This window comes from Ursus maritimus, unplaced genomic scaffold (genome assembly GCF_017311325.1).
Source record: "Ursus maritimus isolate PB19 unplaced genomic scaffold, ASM1731132v1 scaffold_3, whole genome shotgun sequence".
Taxonomy (NCBI): Eukaryota; Metazoa; Chordata; class Mammalia; order Carnivora; family Ursidae; genus Ursus; species Ursus maritimus.
In genome coordinates this window covers 61,424,319-61,444,747 of record NW_024425563.1, presented here as the reverse complement: position 1 = coordinate 61,444,747, position 20,429 = coordinate 61,424,319, and the positions used below count along the sequence as shown (strand labels likewise).

At 38.9% G+C, this 20,429-nt stretch overlaps 1 protein-coding gene across 1 annotated transcript in view; it reads right to left on the bottom strand.

Moving 5' to 3' along the window:
• The window catches only part of THSD7A (thrombospondin type 1 domain containing 7A), a 435,785-nt gene that overhangs the window by 150,124 nt on the left and 265,232 nt on the right, over nt 1-20,429 (bottom strand). Inside the window, exons 5-6 of the mRNA XM_008686526.2 lie at nt 9,813-9,968; nt 8,327-8,539 (exon numbers count right to left, since the gene is read on the bottom strand). Coding sequence (XP_008684748.2) covers nt 8,327-8,539; nt 9,813-9,968 — 369 coding nt within the window. The remainder of the gene's footprint in view (nt 1-8,326; nt 8,540-9,812; nt 9,969-20,429) is intronic.

Genomic DNA, 20,429 nt, shown 5'->3' with positions numbered 1-20,429 from the left:
GAAAGTAAAATCAATGAAGTCATGGGAAGACAAAGTCTGACAAAGTCTGACTGGAGATAAGAGATAAGGAGAGTTGAAGAAGCAAACAAAGGATAATGTAAGGTAAGACATGCACCTGTTGGGTTTAATAATTCAACTCTGTCTAATTTGACTGAAAGGTGTCCTTTTCATCATTTTGGTTTTTATTGACCTAGCTATGAGTAAACTGCCCTGAGTTTTGTTAAGGCGCTTGACTACCTATGATAAAGTGAAAGGCTTTTTGTCTTTTTTTCCCTTATATTTCCCATTTGAAGTGATAGCTAGCACCTATTGGGAAATTTATGTCATATCTCATGAAGTGGTAAGTAAACTATTGCTTATTTAACTTTTCATCTGAAGCTTCTACTAATTCTCTCTTACTTTAAAAAGGAAAATTCTTTATAAAACCTTACTCTCTGCTAAGACATTTCAGTGCGAAAGAACACTGGCTCAATCCAGATAGTTTCCTTACAAACAAAATATAATTTTTATTAACAATATATCAAAATAGGGTGGCTCAGTTAGTGTCTGCCTTTGGCTCAGGTCATGATCCCAGGGTCCTGGGTTCGAGTCCTGCGTTGGGCTCCCTGCTCAGTGGGGAAACTGCTTCTTCTCCCTCTTCTGTCCGCTTATGCTCTCTGTGACTGTCTCTATCTCTCAGATAAATAAAATCTTTTAAAAAAACCCCATTATATCAAAATATAATACATATGCATACACACACACACACACACACACACACACACACACACACCCCATAGCAGACAGATCAACTTATCTTGTGCTAGGTTTTTTAAGCCAAAATAAAATTGTGATTACCACAAACCAGCACTAAAGAATAACCTTCTGCCTTAAATTTTCTAAAAAGCTATAATGACTTTCATCTTTACAACAAATTAAATAGAGAATCTCAACCCAATTACAGGAAAAAACGCCTACCAACAGTGTTAGATGATCCTCATTGTAAAGTAAGAGACCTTAGATTTAAGCATAATATCCAACCTAATTATATTCCAAACACATTAAATGGCATAGCATTCTCCAGGAAGGGAACTTCTTAGTTGATTTATTGCTTAAATTATGGAAAAACAATTCAGTTATAGGACATATTCTTGCATTTAAAAGATCAGCTTTTCCATGTAATGGCTGTGTAATTTGTGTTAAGAAGTAGATTCCAGTTCCAAAGAGTTGATCATGCTTTTGAAATTGTGTTCTCATCTAGCTCTACAGACATTTGAATTGATCTGAATTTATGCTTGGAGTTCTCACCAAAGTTTTAGAAGCCAATCTTATTTAGTTTCCCTTCTAAAATTCCACAAATTTTAACTTAAGTTTTCCTAACTCCCATTTGTGTATTATGATGTTCTTGCCCATCTTTGATAAATAATTATGACACAATATGGCACAAAAGTTATTCTCCTGGTGGAAAGGAACAAAAATATTTATGAATATGCTCTTTATGTTCTCAAAAAAGATATTCTAACATTTTCAAATATGAAACAATCTCAACATCTGCTGCTTGTTTTCAGATTTTTCACCTTTTGAAGTTCCATTTTCTATCAAAATTCAAATAGAATTACTTGAATTCCACTGGGGAATTCAGTAACCTCTTAAGTGGCCCTGGATCCTCCCTCTCTTTACTTTCTGTTAGGATTTTCACGGAGCTAATATTTCTCCTAAAACTTTTGGTTCCAAATTTTTGCCTCCTCTGTCTCAAAATTTATCAGTCATTCCAAGGGTGATCATATCACTTGCTTTTCAAAACATGACACTTATTAGGACAAAGAGGGTGGTATTAATAATGACTTCAAGAAAATGGTACTATCCTGAACAAACCTGCAAGACAGAGTCACCGATTTCATACCAAAGGGTATTTCAAGTTAGCTGTGGCCCTCCTCAAACTTTTTCTTCCTTGAGATCATTTCTCTCACTTCTTTCAGACCCTTCTCACATCTTTGCTATTCATCCCCAAACTCCATACCTCTCTCTCCATACTGCTACAGGGAGCTTTTATTTTGCAGAACTCAGCTCTTCTCTTGTTATTATTCAGGCAACGGAAAGAGTACTGCATATCTGTCAACCAAAATGTCCCATCAAATCATTTCCCTCAACTGGAAAACCCATATCCTCATAGGCATTCCCCTCTGTAGTACAGAGGACATAATTACCAGGGTTTAGGTTTGTTCAGTATATACGACATTTATAAACCTTCTCACTATAACTGAATCTCTTCCTGGACAATATTGTTGCACACTTGGAACTTCTGGGACCCTTTTTACTGGATCTTTGCACCCATCTCTCAGATTCTACTGCTAATAGAAGTAGCAGAATACTGTTTAAAAGCCCAGCTCCTTTTTTCCTAAAACCACAACCTTTGGGGTTTAATTTAAATTCCGGAATATCTTCCCTAATCAGAGTGAGTGTGCAACTCTGCTGTTGTTTTCCTGTGCAAAACAGCTAACATAGCAGGCCCAAGAGTGTTACCCTTAGACAATCTTGCTCACTAGGTTGAGCCTTGGCTTGCATCTGGGAACTTCAATTTCTGGAGGTCTCCACCATTCTCTAAACGAAAAGTGTTGATCACTCTGCTTAAAGTATTTGCATAAAGAATGTGGGTTAGGCTGACCACGTGCTTTCCTTTTGGGAGTCCAGAATATTGTTTATGAGCTAAGCAGAGGGTGACTACATGGCTGACCCCTGACATAAACCTTGAACACTTAGGCTCAGATGAGCCTCCCTGAAGACAATACTTCACATGTGCTGTCACAACGCATTGGTGAAAAAAATTAAGCACATCCTCTGGGACTCCATGGGGAGAGGACCATTGGAAATTTGTGCCTGGTTTCCTCCAGACTTTGCCCCGTGTGCCTTTTCCCTTTGCTGATTTTGCTCTGTATTCTCTCACTATAATAGATCATATCTGTGGGTATGACTCTATGCTGAGTTCTGTTAGTCCCTCTAGAGAATTACAGAACCAGGGTGTGGTCTTGGGAACCCAACACACATTCCCTCTTCTTGATTTTGCTTCTTTATTCCCACTCCTCTTACTGGTTTCTCCTGGGAGCATATCCTTAATAAACTGTGTGCATCCTAATCCTTGACCTGGCTTATGCTTCTAGGCTTATGAATACTCTCAATCAGTCAAAATATCAGTCTCAACCATAAGTCTTATGATTTCTCTTTCTGTTCTTGGAATGCTCTTCTCCCCATTTTTTAACTCCTCATTCCACATACCTCGGTCCCCATCCAGACTGTTTTCTTAATAAATATGCATTTGGACAAATTAATTCAGTGTTTATACAATTTATAAATTGGACACAAATTGTACCACAAGATTTAAAATAAAATAGAGCAGTACCTCACCCCATCTCTCCCTACACTGAGTTTTGCCTTCCAGAGGTAAAAATTTTCAATATTTTCTAGATGTTTATTCTGGTATTTACCTCAAGCTATTGAAATGATATCCCCTTATATTCCTCTTAATACTGAACATGTGGGGGAAAGAAGTAGGACATGAAGTACTTGGGAAAGAAACAGTATTCAAGTCTTTCCTTCCCCCTACTCATATATGGATACGTATCTCATTCCAGAAGGAAGAAACTCATGGTAAAAATTCAGGAAGAAAAAGCAGTCATGTGACAAGCTAGTGCTCGGGACATTAATATCGTCATCTCCCATTTTTTACAGTTGGCTCTTTTGGCACTTCTGATGATATGCCGAAGTGGCTCCAAAAGAGGCAGAAAAACTTACTGTAAGGTCATGCCTCACTGCTACTCTCAACGTATTCTTATTCACAGGTCTTTTTCAGCATTATCCAAATCCAGTCAGTTTGCTTTAGTGCTGGCCGTGTTTGGGTAACAGAGCTGGGTCTCAGGCTCCACCAAAACAGTCCTTTTCTCATTTTAGTACATTGGTTCATAGATTTCATTGCACACCAGAACAATCTAGGGAGCTTCATCAAAATGCAGTTTTCTGGGACTTGCCTGCACAGACTGCAATTCATTGGGTCTGTAGAGAAGAAGACTTAGGAATCTGACTTTACAGCATACTTAAGGAGATTCTGATACTGGGGAATCCAGAACACTCTTTGCAAAAATGGATCTCGCATCTCATGGTGTAAACTGAAAAAATATTTGCATAAAATGAATATATACATATGTCCATGTATCTTATATCCCTTTATATATGACTTATAAATATCTAATATTATTGATGTAATACTTCCATTTGTACATGAGGCATTTGTTGGCAGACGTTCTTAATAATCCAGTAGTTTTTAACCATGGTGGCATGATGCAATGGTGCGCTACAGTCAAGTTTTGGGTGTACGGAAAACACTGGTTGTTAATGACATTTAAAGTCAGCTGGTTTTAACAAATAAATCAGAGTGATCACAGGTGATTGATATAATAATGACATTTTCATTTATTTAAATTTTAACATGCTCTACCCAATGAAAGAGGAAGAAGTTGAGCCAGAGCCATAGCACTTCAAGAATAGCCTGATATACTTTGAGGGCCCTGGCTGGTCACTGCTATTTCCACTCTACCTTTAAAAGCAATGTAATGATGAATTGTATTGATTTACTTCCACAGAAATATTGTATTTTGTTTTCATAAAAATCTGTGTCAAGTATGAATGTGAGTCATACACGTCAATGTCATTGGTTATATGTGAACTTTTACTGATGTGGAGAAGAGTAAGACCCATAGCACAGGAGTTGTAGGCATTTGAAACTGTTGAAGTTCACTGCTTTACAAAGTAATACCAGTAACAAAATACAAAACTGTGGGTTTGAAATTCTCATATCTAAAATAGAGCACAAAGTAATGAGATATGGATGGCATCGTTTTTTTTTTTTTTTTTCTACAGGGGGGAGGGATATGTGGAAACAATATTTGGTTTACAGTCTCCTTAAGTAATCAGTAAGACAGTGGATTTTCTTTTCCACTTTCAGCCTAAAAGTCTTGCTTTGTTCTATCTCGAACAATCAATTTGTTGTTGTATCAACCAAAAGTATCAAAAGTACTCTTGCCCCACCAAATTTATACTTTTAAATAAAACACACAGATTTCACAAAAAAGGAAACAGGACAGATTTTGGTTTTCCTTAAAGGTCCAACAAATGCTAGGATCTCTCCCCCTCCCAACCCCAAAAGTCACCATCAGACCTTCGGAATAATTCCTGTATTTGTCATCAAAGATCAGGAACTGCTTTTCTGATAATCTTTAAATTATGAGTGATATTTTTTTTTATTACACATCACGTGTTTATCTCTTTCTGTAGAGTCTAATTGTCTTCTGAGTTCTCTTTTGTCTCACATTTCTGTTTATACCCTCTGTCAGAGAATCTATGTAAAATTTCTCCTGAGTGTTCTTGAAACCCTTCCCCAATCCTGCTTCTTGAAAGACAACTGGAAAAATGAACAATAACCTGCAACAAATCCCAGTGATCTTTGGAAGCCTGGGCAAAGGATATTTCAGTAATAAGAAGAAAGGCTTCAAGTGCTTTGAGGTCATTAACAAAGTTGTGAAATTTGTGAGGAATGTGGAAGAAAAAAAAAGCCTTTTTATTATTTGCTAACATTCACAGGCTCCAATTTTTCATTTCCCTAGTTGAGCTTTAACTTAATTATAAAACAAAATCTATAGCTGCAGCCAGGCCTAGGGGTAGAGTCTGTACAACTAATCAACTTTAATTCCCTGGGTTCGATTTAATTACAAAACAACATTTGGTGCAGCTGCTAAACACTTACCAGGTGACCACATGATAATCCTGGAGTAGTGTTTACAAGTCTCCAGCTTTTGCTCTATTCTATCAGCACAATTAGGTTTCAGCTATATATAAATTTGAGCCAATGATAAAGAACTATCCTGATTTTATACACCTCTGTAGTTGAGCCAGTTAAAATACCGAGTTGCTCCACAACAAATTCATGTCAGGAAGTAAAACTTAATGATGAAAGACATATCCTGATAAAGGACAATAATAACACATTGAGTATCAATAGCATTCTTCTTTTCTTGCATTCATTCTTCTGGGAGACAGGCAAAGTGAAAACAGCTTATGTATACTGGGAGATACCAATGTCTCTTTTAGGTTATAGCGTACATTACTTTTCAATATAACTAGACATACGTAATACATTCTCCCGCTTGTTTTTTAGCATTTCAGTGTTCCATGAGATAATTTAGGGGGTGATTACTTGTGTTACAAAATATTTTTTACCTGATACAATAAAAATTAACCACTGATTTTTTAAGATAGTCAATTCCTCTCATATATTTAAAATAGACTGAATTTGTACAAATATGCAAGAAGACCATTGAAATAAGTGAGATCTGATTTTTCATTTAATAATATTTAGGCAGAGTTCCATGCACAAGGAACTTTTTATCTTAGTGTTTTTTGTCACCTTAGTTCACTCATATACACCTTATACAATGTGTGGAATCCCACTTCCTCCCAAGGTCTATAGAAGGATAAGAAAAGTTTTTGAATTTAGGAAAAAAATTAATAGGAAGTATCAATAAGGGAATTACCAGTGATGCTGAAATAAACATGACTCATTATTTTCACAGCAACTCAGAGAGAAGATAACATAGATTGCCATCTAATTCAAATAAAGACTTGAATCAGATGTATAAGAATGCAATTCTTTTGCTTCTTTTCCCCATTAGATGTCAATCTCCTTCTTTCCCTTTAGAGTAGAACTGAGTAAAAGCTAAAGAGAGGATGTATCATAGGTAATTATATCTATGAAAAGCAGAAAAACTAGAAAAAAAACCCAGAATACATAAAATTCATCATAAAATATCTGGAGCGATAATCCCCTTTTTCACCTTTCCACCTCGAGTGCTGGTCTGGATTTTACCTAACGCTGTCCTGCATGATGATGCTGGTCGCTGGACAAAGACAACACTGCATGTTTCAAAGTCGAAAGGCTAATTTCTCAGTACGAGCAGTGTCTGTCAGTGTCTTACCCCAGAGAGTATCTTTCTCTACTGAACACTGACTGAGTCACAGGAGGAAACAATTCTGCTTGCTGGAAGAAAATAGGATGGAAGGAATTATGACGGTTACCAGATGTTCCACTGCCCCTGAGGGGGCACCAGAATGTCTCTGCATATGCTGTAAACAGCATAAACTGTCAAATCATGGGACCCTGGGGCTTGGTGCTCGTGCTGCTCTGATGTGCAGAGTCATAGCATTCGAGAGTTGGAAGGACCCTTAGAGATGATCTTAGTCAAAGGTTTTAAACTATGTCGTGAGGAGTTCTATGTTTCCTAAGTGTGACTCAGAGATTACTGAAGAGTAAGGGGATCTCCCCAAAATAGTAACAGCACTCATGGAAAGAATGTAAAAAATCTTACATCAGGGTAACAACAAGACAGGATATTTTATCAAACAAAAATCAGCTGTGAAAGTCTAAGGTAATTCTTATGGTTTAGGAAAGGAACCTTGTGGAAAATCACCATCCCAGGAGCTCTAGGACATTCCGGTGGGGGCAGGCGGGGCAAATGTCAGAGGTTGATTCAGGAATCTAGGCCACAATAGGCCGTGTGGCTTGGGAGTCTGGAAATTATATCATATCCCTAAGACAAAATGTCAGGGCAAGAAATTATGGCTTCTTGATTCAAGTCAACCAATTCTTACAATCCTTCTTTATTTAAATATGTATGGCAAATTAAAAATGCCCACTTAGAAAATGTTACCTTTCCAGGCTTTTTTTTTTTTTTTTTAAGTAGGTTCCATGCCCAGCATGGAGCCCAACACAGGGCTTGAACTCATGACCCTGAGATCAAGACCTGAGCTGAGATAAAGAGTTGGACACTCAACTAACTGAGCCACCCAGGGGCCCCTCCATGCCAGTTAAATGGCAATTTAATACTGTACTACCTTGATGATGATTTAATTCTTATTCTCTGTTACCTGCTTTCAAATTAAAAAGTACCCTGTGATTGTTCAAGGAACCTCCTCATTGCCACCACTGGAAAGAGAGAGAGAGAGATTGAGAGACTGAGAAAAAGGAGGTAAGAAAAGGAGGGAAAAAAGAAAGAAGGAAGAAAAGAAGAAAGGAAGGAAAGAAAGAAAGAAAGAGAAGAAGTGCAAGAGAGGGGAAGAAGGGAGGAAGGCAATGAAAAAAGGAAGAAGGAAGGAAGGAAGAGAAGAAGTAGCAGCTATTTCTGTGTTTGCACCAGGAGCCCATTTTGATGAAGGGACGCAAGACTTTAACGTAAGCTAAGGCATATCTCCAGGGATAGACAGACATTCATAACAGCAGGGTAGATGCCCCCGCCTGACTCACCATCACTGTTGATGCACACGACCTCCTGAACTTGAGTGCCTGGGCCACACTCTTTTCCATTGTCTGGTTCACAGTCTCCAAGCCTCACTGCTTTCCACTCATAGCAGGATGGTTCTTCACAGGGAATGGCTTCCAGTAAGTGAGGGCAGTTCCCAGTGCCCCCAGAGCCTCCAGTGGGCTCATTGGTAATGCGCCGCTTCCTCAGTTTGAAACCTGAATTATTGGGGAAGGACATATTTGTTGTTACTGCCATGGGTTGAATATTTCCGAAGGCTGAATGAAAATTGAGTGAAAGCTGGATGAGGGTAGAGGGTCGAAGTCAGATTTGCTTTAATCACTACTGTATCCCCAAACTCTAGCTTAATGTGAGCCCATTAATCATTTATTAAATGAGTAAATGAACGAATGAACAGAATGGCCAAGGAGGGAAGGCAAGAAAAATCATATATCTCTTATCTCCCTCACAGGACTGGAGAGAGGTGGAAAGGCAGAAGCAGAGAGAGAAAGGCAGGCAGGCAGACAAAGACACACACACAAAATGACTTGGGTTGATCTGGAAAGTCTGTAGTTATAAAATATTCAAAGAGACAATGAAATCTCAAGCTGTTTGGAAATATTCATGACCAAAGTGCGATTACTTTGAATTTTTCAGCACTATCACATAATTAAATTTGAAAAGAAACCTCTGAGAAGTTGCATAGTCCCAGATAAATTGTCTCTTTGAGCTTTAGTTGATATTAGATGCCCTGGAAATATGAACTAGTGATGATATAAAGCATCTGGGCTAATGAGGACTTTCAGAGTCGTGCTCCGTGCTTTAAGAGCACCTAAGTGTTGCCCTTCTGGACAGACTATACCAAAATTAATAAGTCTGCTTATTGCTATGTGAACATATGAGAATCACTAGCAAAATTAATGTCTGTTTACTACTGTGTGAACATATTAGAATCACTAGAAGACTATCTTTGAAAGAAAATAAAATGTTTTTAATTACTAGAGCATGTGAAAATTACCTCATCATGCCCACCACATAGGAGACCACTGCATTTATTCTGCTCCTCTTAGATCATTCGCATCGTAAGAGCAATAGAGCTCCCCCGCTTCTTACCTTCAAAGTAATAAGGAGTTCTGTTTATTGAGGACTAGCTATGGATTAGGCACTGAATTAAGTGCTTTATGCTTATTATCTCACTGAAACTTTAGAGAAGACTTCAGTAGTAGATATTACCTCCCTTTTACAGAGAAGGGGACAAAGATTTAGATAATTAACTCCAGTTTTAATGTTCAGGTACCAACATCAGAGTAGGTTTAATCATCTTTCACAACAGATACTCTGTACCCATTTGGAAAATATCACAGATGAATAAGCACAAGTAACACAGAATAACAATCACAGTAAAAGTATTTGGTACACTAATGACATTATTTAAAATAATTCATGTTTGCCTCAGCTGATGGGAGTTTTAAGCATGTCAATAGTACATACCTTTTTTGCCTTGTTGGTCATTACAGTTTTCATAAGTACAAGGTCCCCAAGCTGACCAAGGTGAAACCTCACATTCAATAGGGCAGGGAATGTGGCACAGCTGTGTAGTATTAGGGACGGGGCCAGTGCACGATTTCAAGTCTACTGGTTTTGAGGCTGTTTGGAGAAAAATACAGAGATCCCTTAAGAATTAAATAAATTATTACGGTCAGTAGTGTGATTTTTCTATGTGTACAGAGAAGGACAAGTGCCACCAAGACATTATTCCACTGCTTCTTAGCTATATCCTAGAAAAAAAGGAGCGGGAGTAGGGAAAAAGCAGGAGAGTGTAGTTCAAGGAAACTGGACTAGAAATCTGGGGGACTGTTTGATCACCAGCTTTATCACTTATTAGCCCGGTGGATTTAATAATGCTGAGACTAACTTTCTAATTAGTACAACAATCCTTAAGGTCCATTCGATCTCTGCAATTCTATATTTATATTCTAAATAAATGGAATCTGCTTCAGAGGATTAAACACAGTGGGAGAGGGCCTAGAGCTATAACACATATAGGAAAAGTCTCCACCGGGAGGCTTCTGGTGGAGCAGTCTCCCTTTCCTTTTGGTCCACAAAAGGGTTGGTGGTTGATACAAGGAAGAGCCCATGCCACCAATGGGGCATCTCTCTCTACCTCCAGCTACATGACTTACCAGATACTTTCTAGAACTTTTACAGAGTACATTATCCACATATGTGATCCAAATCTCAGAACTGCTAAGGCGACTAATTTAGAATTATCCATGTCTGTTCATATGTTGACCAATGAACTGTGAATAAATACTGTTTGCCCTTGCTTCCCTTCTATTTTGATGCCTGAAGTTTGGCTAATTTGTATGGGACACACATTTGACACTTAATGTCAAGATGTGCCCATAGTTCTGGCTAAAAATGACTAAGAAAGAAAGATATTTGAAGCTAAATAGAAAGCAGAAGAAAATCAAGTTTAGCAGTGTATTATATAATACACATCTATAGTTGCTTTTGCTGTAAAGAGACATTTCCTTTAATAAAAGCTAGTTTCTGTTTCTGTCTGATAATTTGGAATGCCCACCCTGGTAGCATAAAGGACTGAAATAATAGAGGTCTTAGATAATTCTCATTCTCTTTATGTGAAAAACTATCAAATTCCAATCACATGGGTTACATTCAGAAGCTCATAGAGAAATTACGATATTTTTAGCTAAATTATCCTTTTAAAGAAACGTACTAAATCTATTTGTTTGTAGTTTAAACTCTAAGGCAAACTGTAGGTATTGAGCATCCCTCAACTTCCTGCGCGTACACGCGTGCGCACGCACACGCACACACACACAGGCGCGCGCAATCATAAATGCTACCTGAAGGCTGTTGCATTAACTCCTCTTTCTAAAATATTTTTCAGTTCTGAAAAATATTCTACAGATTTTATTTTTTTCTTTTCCTCCTAGGAGTATGTGTCTTCATCTCTCTCCTCTCCCCTCACTCCCGGCACCCCTCCTCCCCCACTGCAGTGAAAATACATGGGCACTCCTAGTTTGCTTAGTATGGAGCACCGTGATCATTCTCACTTAAGTCTATCAGAATTGTTGCTATCGTGTACTGTAACATCAGCCACAGCCCAAAATGATTATTGTTGCTTTCAACAGTTAAAGTATTTGGCACACTAATGACAGAAAATACAGAAATAAATGCTTCACTTCTTTAAATATAAAAAATAACGATGTCAATGATACATATTTCACATAAAATGAAAAAAACTAATATTCTTATAGGCTTAAGAGTCTTGTGATGGTTAATTTTATATGTCAACTTGTCTGGGCTAACGGATGCCCACATAGCTGATAAAACATTGTTTCTAGGTGTGTCTGTGAGGATGTTTCTAGAAGAGATTAGCATTTGCATCAGTAGATTGAGTAAAGAAGACAGCCCTCATCAATGTGGGTGGGGCACTGTCCAATCCATTGAGAACCCAGGTAGAAATAAAAAGTGGACGAAGGGTAAAATCTCTTTCTTTTTGAGCTGTGGAATCCATCTTCCCCTGCCTTGGACATTAGAGTTTCTGCTTCTGGAAAACCAGGAATTACACCAGTGACCTAATTCCCATAAATCTGTGAGCCAGTTCCTATAATAAATCTCCTCTTATATATCTATACATATATCCTATTGCTCTGTTTCTCTGGAGAACCTTGACTAATACGAGGCTACAGTATGTAGAAAAACTCCTATAACTGCAAATTAACATAAATTATTTCTTCACTTGTGGAGTCTTTCACACTATCATTTAAATTAACAATTGTGTGTATAATTACCTGAAAAGTCTCCATTTTTTTCTTTCAATAGACTAATAGTAACTTTAAAATTTAGTATTGTTACACTGTTTTGGAAATTATGGTTACTAAAAAGGGAAGTCTACTTCTCTCAAAGTCTACCTTGACCATGCAATTGTGAGGAGTATTTAAGGTTGAAAACTTTAGGAGGGAAACAGGTTTTATCAAGGAAACAGGTTAAAACATTGTTTCTAATACCTGGTCATTTTTAAAAAAATAAGCTTAATTTTAGCTTTTGGTGTATTCTGAATGAATCAAATAGAATAATCAGTCATAAGAATCTTCTTGAGCTATTAAAAGAGAATGTGATGAATAAAGGCTTGAGAAAGTATTGCCTGAAGCAAAATACTCTTCAGATCTTGTGCTAAGCTAACCAAGTCTATACTGAGATAATAGTTATTGAAAAATACCTCAATTTTATAGATGTCTTTATATAAATAAACATATTTGAATATATATGTGTGTGTGTATATATATATTTGTTGTGTATGATTCTATTCCTTTGATGATTTTCATTTTATTTCATAGAGAGTATGTATTGATTAATATAAATCACAGATACTAGCTGAGCTCCTCAGAAACTCTAAGTCATTTCTATTTTTGCCCATTATCTAGAATCAGTGTGATTCAATAAATGAAGTAGGGACAGTCCCAGGAGAATTTACTGGATTCCAGTTTAATCTGTGAGATAAAATTCCTGTTGTACAGGAGGAGTTAAGATGGCGGAGGAGTAGGAGACACCTTTTTCAGCCGGTCCCCCAAGTAGAGCTGGATAGGTACCAGACCAGCCTAAACAACCACTGAACCAGCCTGAGACGCAGGAAGACGCATCTGGATCTCTACAAATGAACATCTCCAGCGCTGAGTATTGAGGTATGAAGCGGGGAGCCATGAAACTGTGCACAGATATCGGAAGATAAACGGAAGGGGGAGGGAGCCGCTCGCTTGGGCGCCGGGAAGCGGTAGCCACTGCACGGGAGCGGCGGGGCTCAGGACGGCACCCGCAAAACAGCAGACTGAGACCGTGACCCGGGTGCGTGCGCCACCAGGCATCTCTCGGAACACCGGAATCCCGGTGCGCTCACTGGATCCAGACTGAGACCGGGAGCTCCGGAGCGCGCGCGGAGCGGCTGGCGGCTGGCGGCGTTAGAAACACAAAGGAAAGAGACGCGCCGGCCCTGGAAGTGAGGGCTGGGACGCCGGGTGTGGGGCGCACATCCCGGGACGCTGCAGGGTTGAGCAGCACCAACAGAAACAGAGTTAAAGTGGCCAGAACATTAGTAGAGAACAGGCCGCAATCCCTCTGTTCTGAGACAGAGGCTGAGATTCGGCCGCTGCTGCTCTGACTCTGAGAAGAGGCACAGCAAACCACCAGGGAAAGCCGCCAGAAAACAAAAGCCTGGCAATACGGGCTCAGGGAGTGCCCATCCCCATCCCCCCTCGCAGGGGACACGGAGACTCTACCCAAACAGGGTTGCCTGAGTATCGGAGCAGCAGGCCCCTCCCCCAGAACACAGAAGGCAGGCTGAAAAATCAAGAAGCCCACAACCCGGGTGCCTGGGTGGCGCAGTCATTGAGCGCCTGTCTTCAGCTTAGGGCGTGATCCCGGCGTTCCGGAAAGGAGTCCCTCATCGGGCTCCTCCGCTGGGAGCCTGCTTCTTCCTCTCCCACTCCCCTGCTTCTGTTCCCTCTCTCGCTGGTTGGCTGCCACATAAATAAATAAATAAAATCTTTAAAGAAGAAGCCCACATCCCTAAGATCCCTATAAAACAAGGGGCACGGCCTGGGACCCAGTCAATAATTTGGGCTCAAAACCCCGCAACCTCTCCTCATCAGAATGACAAGAAGGAGAAGCCCCCACAGCAAAGAAAAGACAGTGAGTCTGTGGCCTCTGCCACAGAAATAATGGATATGGATGTAACCAAATTATCAGAAATGGAATTCAGAGTAACAATGGTCAAAATGATGAGTAGAATTGAAAAAAACTATTAGCAGAAAAGGTTACTGAGAATATGGAATCAAGGACAGAAGAAATAGAGGCGAATCTGACAGAAATTAAAATTCTATGAGCCAAATGCAGGCAAACTAGAGGCTCTGGCCAGGAGTCGCAGAAGCAGAGGAACGAGTTAGTGAATTGGAGGATGGGTTAATGAGGGAAAAATGAAAATAGAAGATGGTCTTAGCGTCTGCCTTCGGCTCAGGGCGTGATCCGGCGTTATGGGATCGAGCCCCACATCAGGCTCCTCCGCTGAAGACCTGCTTCTTCCTCTCCCACTCCCCTGCTTGTGTTCCCTCTCTCGCTAGCTGTCTCTATCTCTATTTTGAATAAATAAATAAAATCTTAAAAAAAAAAAAAAAAAAAAAAAAGAAGATGGTCTTAAAAAATCACGCCCACGAATGTGGAGTTACGGAGATTACTGACTCAATGAAGCGATCCAATGTTTAGAATCATCGGCATCCCGAGGGTGGAGAGAACAGGAGTCTAGAAGAGATATTTGAACAAATTGTAGCTGAAAACTTCCCCTAATCTAGCAAGGGAAACAAACATTCGTGTCCAAGAGGCAGAGGGACCCCTCCCGAGGCTCAACCCACGACAAACCTACGCCCGTCGCGTCATAGTGCATTTCGCAAATATTAGATGCAAGGATACAGTATTGAAAGCGGCCAGGGCAAAGAAATTTCTCACGTACCAAGGCAAAGGTATCAGAATTACGTCAGACCTGTCTACACAGACCTGGAATGAGAGAAAGGTTGGGGAGCATATTTAAAGCTCTTTCAGAGAAAAACATGCAGCCAAGGATCTTTATCCAGCAAGGCTGTCATTCAGAATTGATGGAGAAATAAAGACATTTCAGAATCGCCAGTCACTAACCAATTTTTGTAACCACGAAACCAGCCCTACAGGAGATAGTACGGGGTTCTATAAAAGTAAAAGGCCCCATTGAGTGATACAAACAGAAAGTCGAAGCCAATACAAACAAAAAGACTTTACTGGCAACATGGCATCATTAAAATCATATCTCTCAGTACTCAGTCTTAATGTGAATGGCTTAAATGCTCCATAAAATGCCACAGGGTTGCAGATTGGATAAAAGAAATGACCCATCCATTTGCTGTATAAGAGACTCATTTCAAACCCAAGATGCATTCAGACTGAAAGTAGGGGATGGTACCATCTTTCCACGCCAATGGACCATCAAAGAAGCTGGGGTAGCAATTCTCATATCAGATAAATTGGAACATTTTAAACTACAGACTATAGTTAGAGAGGCGCAGAAGGGCAGCACTATATCCTTCTTAAGGGAAGTATTCAAACAAGTGGATATGACAGAGAATTATAAATATATATGCCCCCAAGAGAGACACAGATATCACAGCAAAACTCTTAACAGAATAAGAGACATATAAATAAAAATACATTAATAGTGGGGGACCTCAACACTCCACTATCAAGAAATAGATAGGATTAGAACACCCTGGCAAAACTAAGCAACAGAATCAGATCCAAAGGCTTTGAATGCCATACTACTGACGTTGGACCTCATAGATATATATGAACACTACACCCCAGAACCAAAGATTCATTCTATTCTAATGCCCATGGAGCATTCTCAAGAATAGACCATGTTCTGGACCAGAAAAGGATCTCACCGATACCAAAGTTGAATATCCCATGCATATTCTCAGACCACACGCACTCTAGAGAATTGGAACTAACCACAAGGAAAAATTTGGAAGAAACTCAAACACTTGGGGAGACTAAGAACAGTCCTGCTCAGAATGACTCGATAACCAGGAAATCAAAAATCAAATATAAACAATTGTATGAAGACCAATGAGAATGAAAATACAACAAGTCAACAACCACATGGATACTGCAAAGGCACGGTCCAAGGAAATACATAGCTCATGCACTACTCCTAAGAAATGAAAAAATTAAAATGCAGGTTTTTATATTCTCACCTCAAAAGCTGGAACGCATAGCAGAGGGACGTCGCTTAAATCCACAACGGGAAGCGGTTGACCAAAATTAGAGCTGAAATTAATCAAGCAGAAACCAGAAGTACAGTAGAGCAGATCAACAGGACTAGAAGCTGGGTTCTTTGAGAGAATCAATAAAATTGACAGACCACTGGCAAATGAGACTTAATCCAAAAGAAAAGAGAAAGGACCCAATTAAAATTATGAATGAAAAAGGAGGGTCATGGTGAGCACCATAAAATGTGGAAGAGTTATTAGAATTTTATCACAGCTATATGCCAATAAGCTAAGCAATCTGGAAGAGATGGAGTCCTTCCTGGAAACTATAAACTACCAAGATTGAAACCGGAAGAAATTGATTCGCTTAAGCAGGCCAAAATTAATTATGAAGAAGATTGAAGTCGGTGATAAACACCTTCCAAATAACTTAAAACTCCAGCCCAGACAATGGTTTTCTACCGGAAATTCTACCAATTATTCAAAAAGAAATAACCTATTCATCCTGAAGCTATCTAACAAAAACACAAGAAGGAAAGCTGCCAAACTCATTCTATGAGGCCAATATTACCTATGATCCCCAAACAGGCAAAGAACCATCAAAGGAGAATTACAGACGATTCCCTAATAATGAATATGGCGCCAAAATCCTCCAACACGATATGCTAGCTAATAGAATCCATCTGGAGGTACGCATTTAAAGGATTATCCATCACGATCAAGTGGGATTCATACCTGGGATGTACAAGCGTGGTTCAATATTCGCAAATCAATCAGCGTGATACATCATATCAACAAGAAAAGACTCAGGAACCATATGATCCTCTCATCGATGCAAAGAAACATTTGACAAATACAGCATCCTTTCCTGATTAAAACCCTTCCAGAGTGTAGGAGACTAGAAGGTCATTCTCAATCTCATAAAGCCATCTATGAAAAGCCTACTGCAAATATTATTCTTAATGGGAAAAGCTTTGGAAGCTCAAAAGAATCAGAACTACAACAAAGGATGCCTCTGCACTATTTTAACATATGATACTAGAAGTCCTTGCAGCAGCAATCAGAGCGACAAAAAGGGATCAAAGGTAGTTTAAATCGGCAAAAGAAAGAAGTCCAAATGTCTCTCTTTGCAGATGACGATGTACCTATATGGAAAACCCAAAGAAGCCACTTCCCAAACTATTAAGTTACTAGCAACTTCGAGTAACGATGGCGGGTTTCAAAATAAATGCTCAGAAATCAGCTGCATTTCTATACCAAATATAACAGAGACCTGAAGAAGAAAAATTAGGGGAATCCATCCATTTACAATAGCACCAAAAACCATGTACGTTACCTTGGAATTAAGCTTAACCGAGACGAAGCCTATGATTCTAGAAGCTATAATCACTCTTGCAGAAGAAGACATTGAGGAAGAGGCATAAAAAGATGGAAAGATGTTCACTATGCTCAGGATCGGAAAAGTAACTGATTAAAATGTCCATGCTACCCAGAGCAATCTACTTTTCAATGCTATCCCGATCAAAATACCGAGGACATTTTCAAAGAACTGGAACAAACAGTCCTTAAATTTGTATGGAAACAGAAAAGGCCCGAATCTCAAGGAACTGTTGAAAAAGGAAAAACAAAGCTGGGGGCATCACAATGCGGATTTTGAGCTGTACTACAAAGCTGCTGATCACAAAGACAGCATGGTACTGGCACAAAAACAGACACATAGACCAATGGAACAGAATAGAAACCCAGAAATGGACCCTCGGCTCTTTGGGCAACTAATATTTGATAAAGCAGGAAAAAACATCCGGTGGGAAAAAGACAGTCTCTTCAATAAATGGTGCTGGGAAAATTGGACAGCTACATGCAAGAGAATGAAACTTGACCACTATCTCACACCATACACAAAAATAAACTCCAAATGGATGAAAGACCTCGATGTGAGATAGGAATCCATCAAAATTCCCTAGAGGAGAACATAGGCAACAACCTCGACATCGGCCAAAGCAATCTTTTTCATGACACATCCCCAAAGGCAAGAGAAACAAAAGATAAAATGAATTTATAGGACTTCATCAAGATTAAAACATTGCTGCATCCAAGGGAAACAGTCAAGAGCTTCAAAGGCAGCCACGGAATGGGAGAATATATTTGCAAATGACACTACAGATAAAGGACTGGTATCCAAGATCTACAAAGAACTTCTCAAATAATGCGAGAAACAAAGGCAAATCAAAAAAATGGGCAGAAAGATGAACAGACACTTTTCCAATGAAGACATACAAATGGCTAACAGACATGAAAAATGTTCAAAAATGGTAGCCATCAAGAAATTCAATCAGGCCACACTGAGATACCACCTTACGCCAGTTAGAATGGCAAAAATAAGATAGGCAAGAAACAGCAACTGTTGGAGAGGATGTGGAGAAAGGGGATCCCTCCTACATTGTTGGTGGGAATACAAGTTAGTACAGCCACTCTGGAAAACAGTGTGGAAGTCCCTTAAAAAGTTAAAAATTAGGCTACCCTATGATCAGCCATTGCACTACTGGGTATTTGCACCCCCAGATACAGACGTGAGTGAAGAGAGAAGGGCCATATGCACCCCAATGTTCATGGCAGCAATGTCCACAATGGCTAAATTGTGGAAGCAGCCGAATGCCCTTCAACAGATGACTGGATTAAGAAGTTGTGAAGTCCATATATACAATGGAATATTACTCAGCTATCAGAAAGAACGAGTTCTCAACATTTGCTACAACATGGACAGCACTGAAAGGAGATAATGCTGAAATAAGTCAAGCAGAGAAAGACAGCTATCATATGATTTCTCATCTATGGAACATAAGAACTAGGATGATTCGGTAGGGGAAAGAAAGGAGGATAAAGAAAGGGGGTAATCAGAAGAAGTAAACAGTGGAGACTATGGACTATGAGAAACAAACTGAGGACTTCAGGGGAGGGGTGGGGGAATGGGATAGACCGGTGATGGGTAGTAAGGAGGGCCGTATTGCATGGTGCACTGGGTGTTATACACAACTAATGAATCATCGAGCCTTACATCAGAAACCGGGGATGTACTGTATGGTGACTAACATAATATAATAAAATCATTAAAAAAAAAAATTCCTGTTGTACTGTATTACATAACACAGTGTTTACTGTTGATCCTATATTCTCAAATACTGAGATTTGAATTTCTAGAATGGTCAGTCGTTACTTTTGTACAATTTTTCACTTAAGAAATTGTTCATCAGTACAAGTCTCAAAAGAACTTCTATTACATTTTTAAGACTTGTTGATCTCTTGAAAATAAAGGGCATATTTTATTGTTCACATAGTAGATTTAAAGGTATATAATTATTGCATTGCATTATTAATGAATCATGAGAATGTCCAAAATTTTCTGGACTTAATAAGACAAACCATAAAAAATGAAACTGGTACATTTTTGTAGGTCTGAAATATTTTTGTATTTTTATGTTTAGAGAGCATTACAATGGGAAAAAAAAATATTAAAAGTAAACTTCAGATATTTGTTTCCAGCAATGTGCCAGTGAGATATTCTGAAGATATACCTAATGTATAACCCCTCAGAATAACAAATATATGATTTTTAAAATTAAATGTTTATTGTGAGATTATTATAGATTCTCATGACATTGTAATTGCACAGAAGTCCTATATGTCCCTTTGCCCAGTTTTCCCCAATGGTCAGATCTTACAAACCTATAGTATAATGTCACAACAGAATACTGATATTGAAACAACCAGGGTACATGTATTGGGTTGAATACTGTCTCCCTCCCAAAGTCAGTCTACTAGAATTTCTAAATATGACCCTACTTGGAAATAAGGTCGTTGCCAACATATTTAGTTGGTGGGGTCCTGCCGCATTAGAATGAGCTTTAAAATCCAATGACTGGTATCGTTATAAGAAGGCCATGTGAAGACATACAGAGAAGAAAGCCATGGAGAAACTGGAGCAATGCAGCTACTTGTTTCTAATCTTAGGGAAAAAAATAGTTCAGTCTTACACTACTAAGTATAATGTATTTATACATTTTTATAGATGCCTTTTATCAAATTGAGGATGTTTCTATTTTTCTGAGGGTTTTATTATCAATGGGTGTTGAATTTTATATCAAACACTTTCCCTCCATTATTCAATATTATCATGTGATTTTCTTATAGCCTATAAATATGGTGAATTTTTGTTGTACTTTTGTTGGACTGTCTTTGTCCCTCTTTTCTATTTTATGGATCAAAATCTATTTCATATTGGGCAAATTACAGT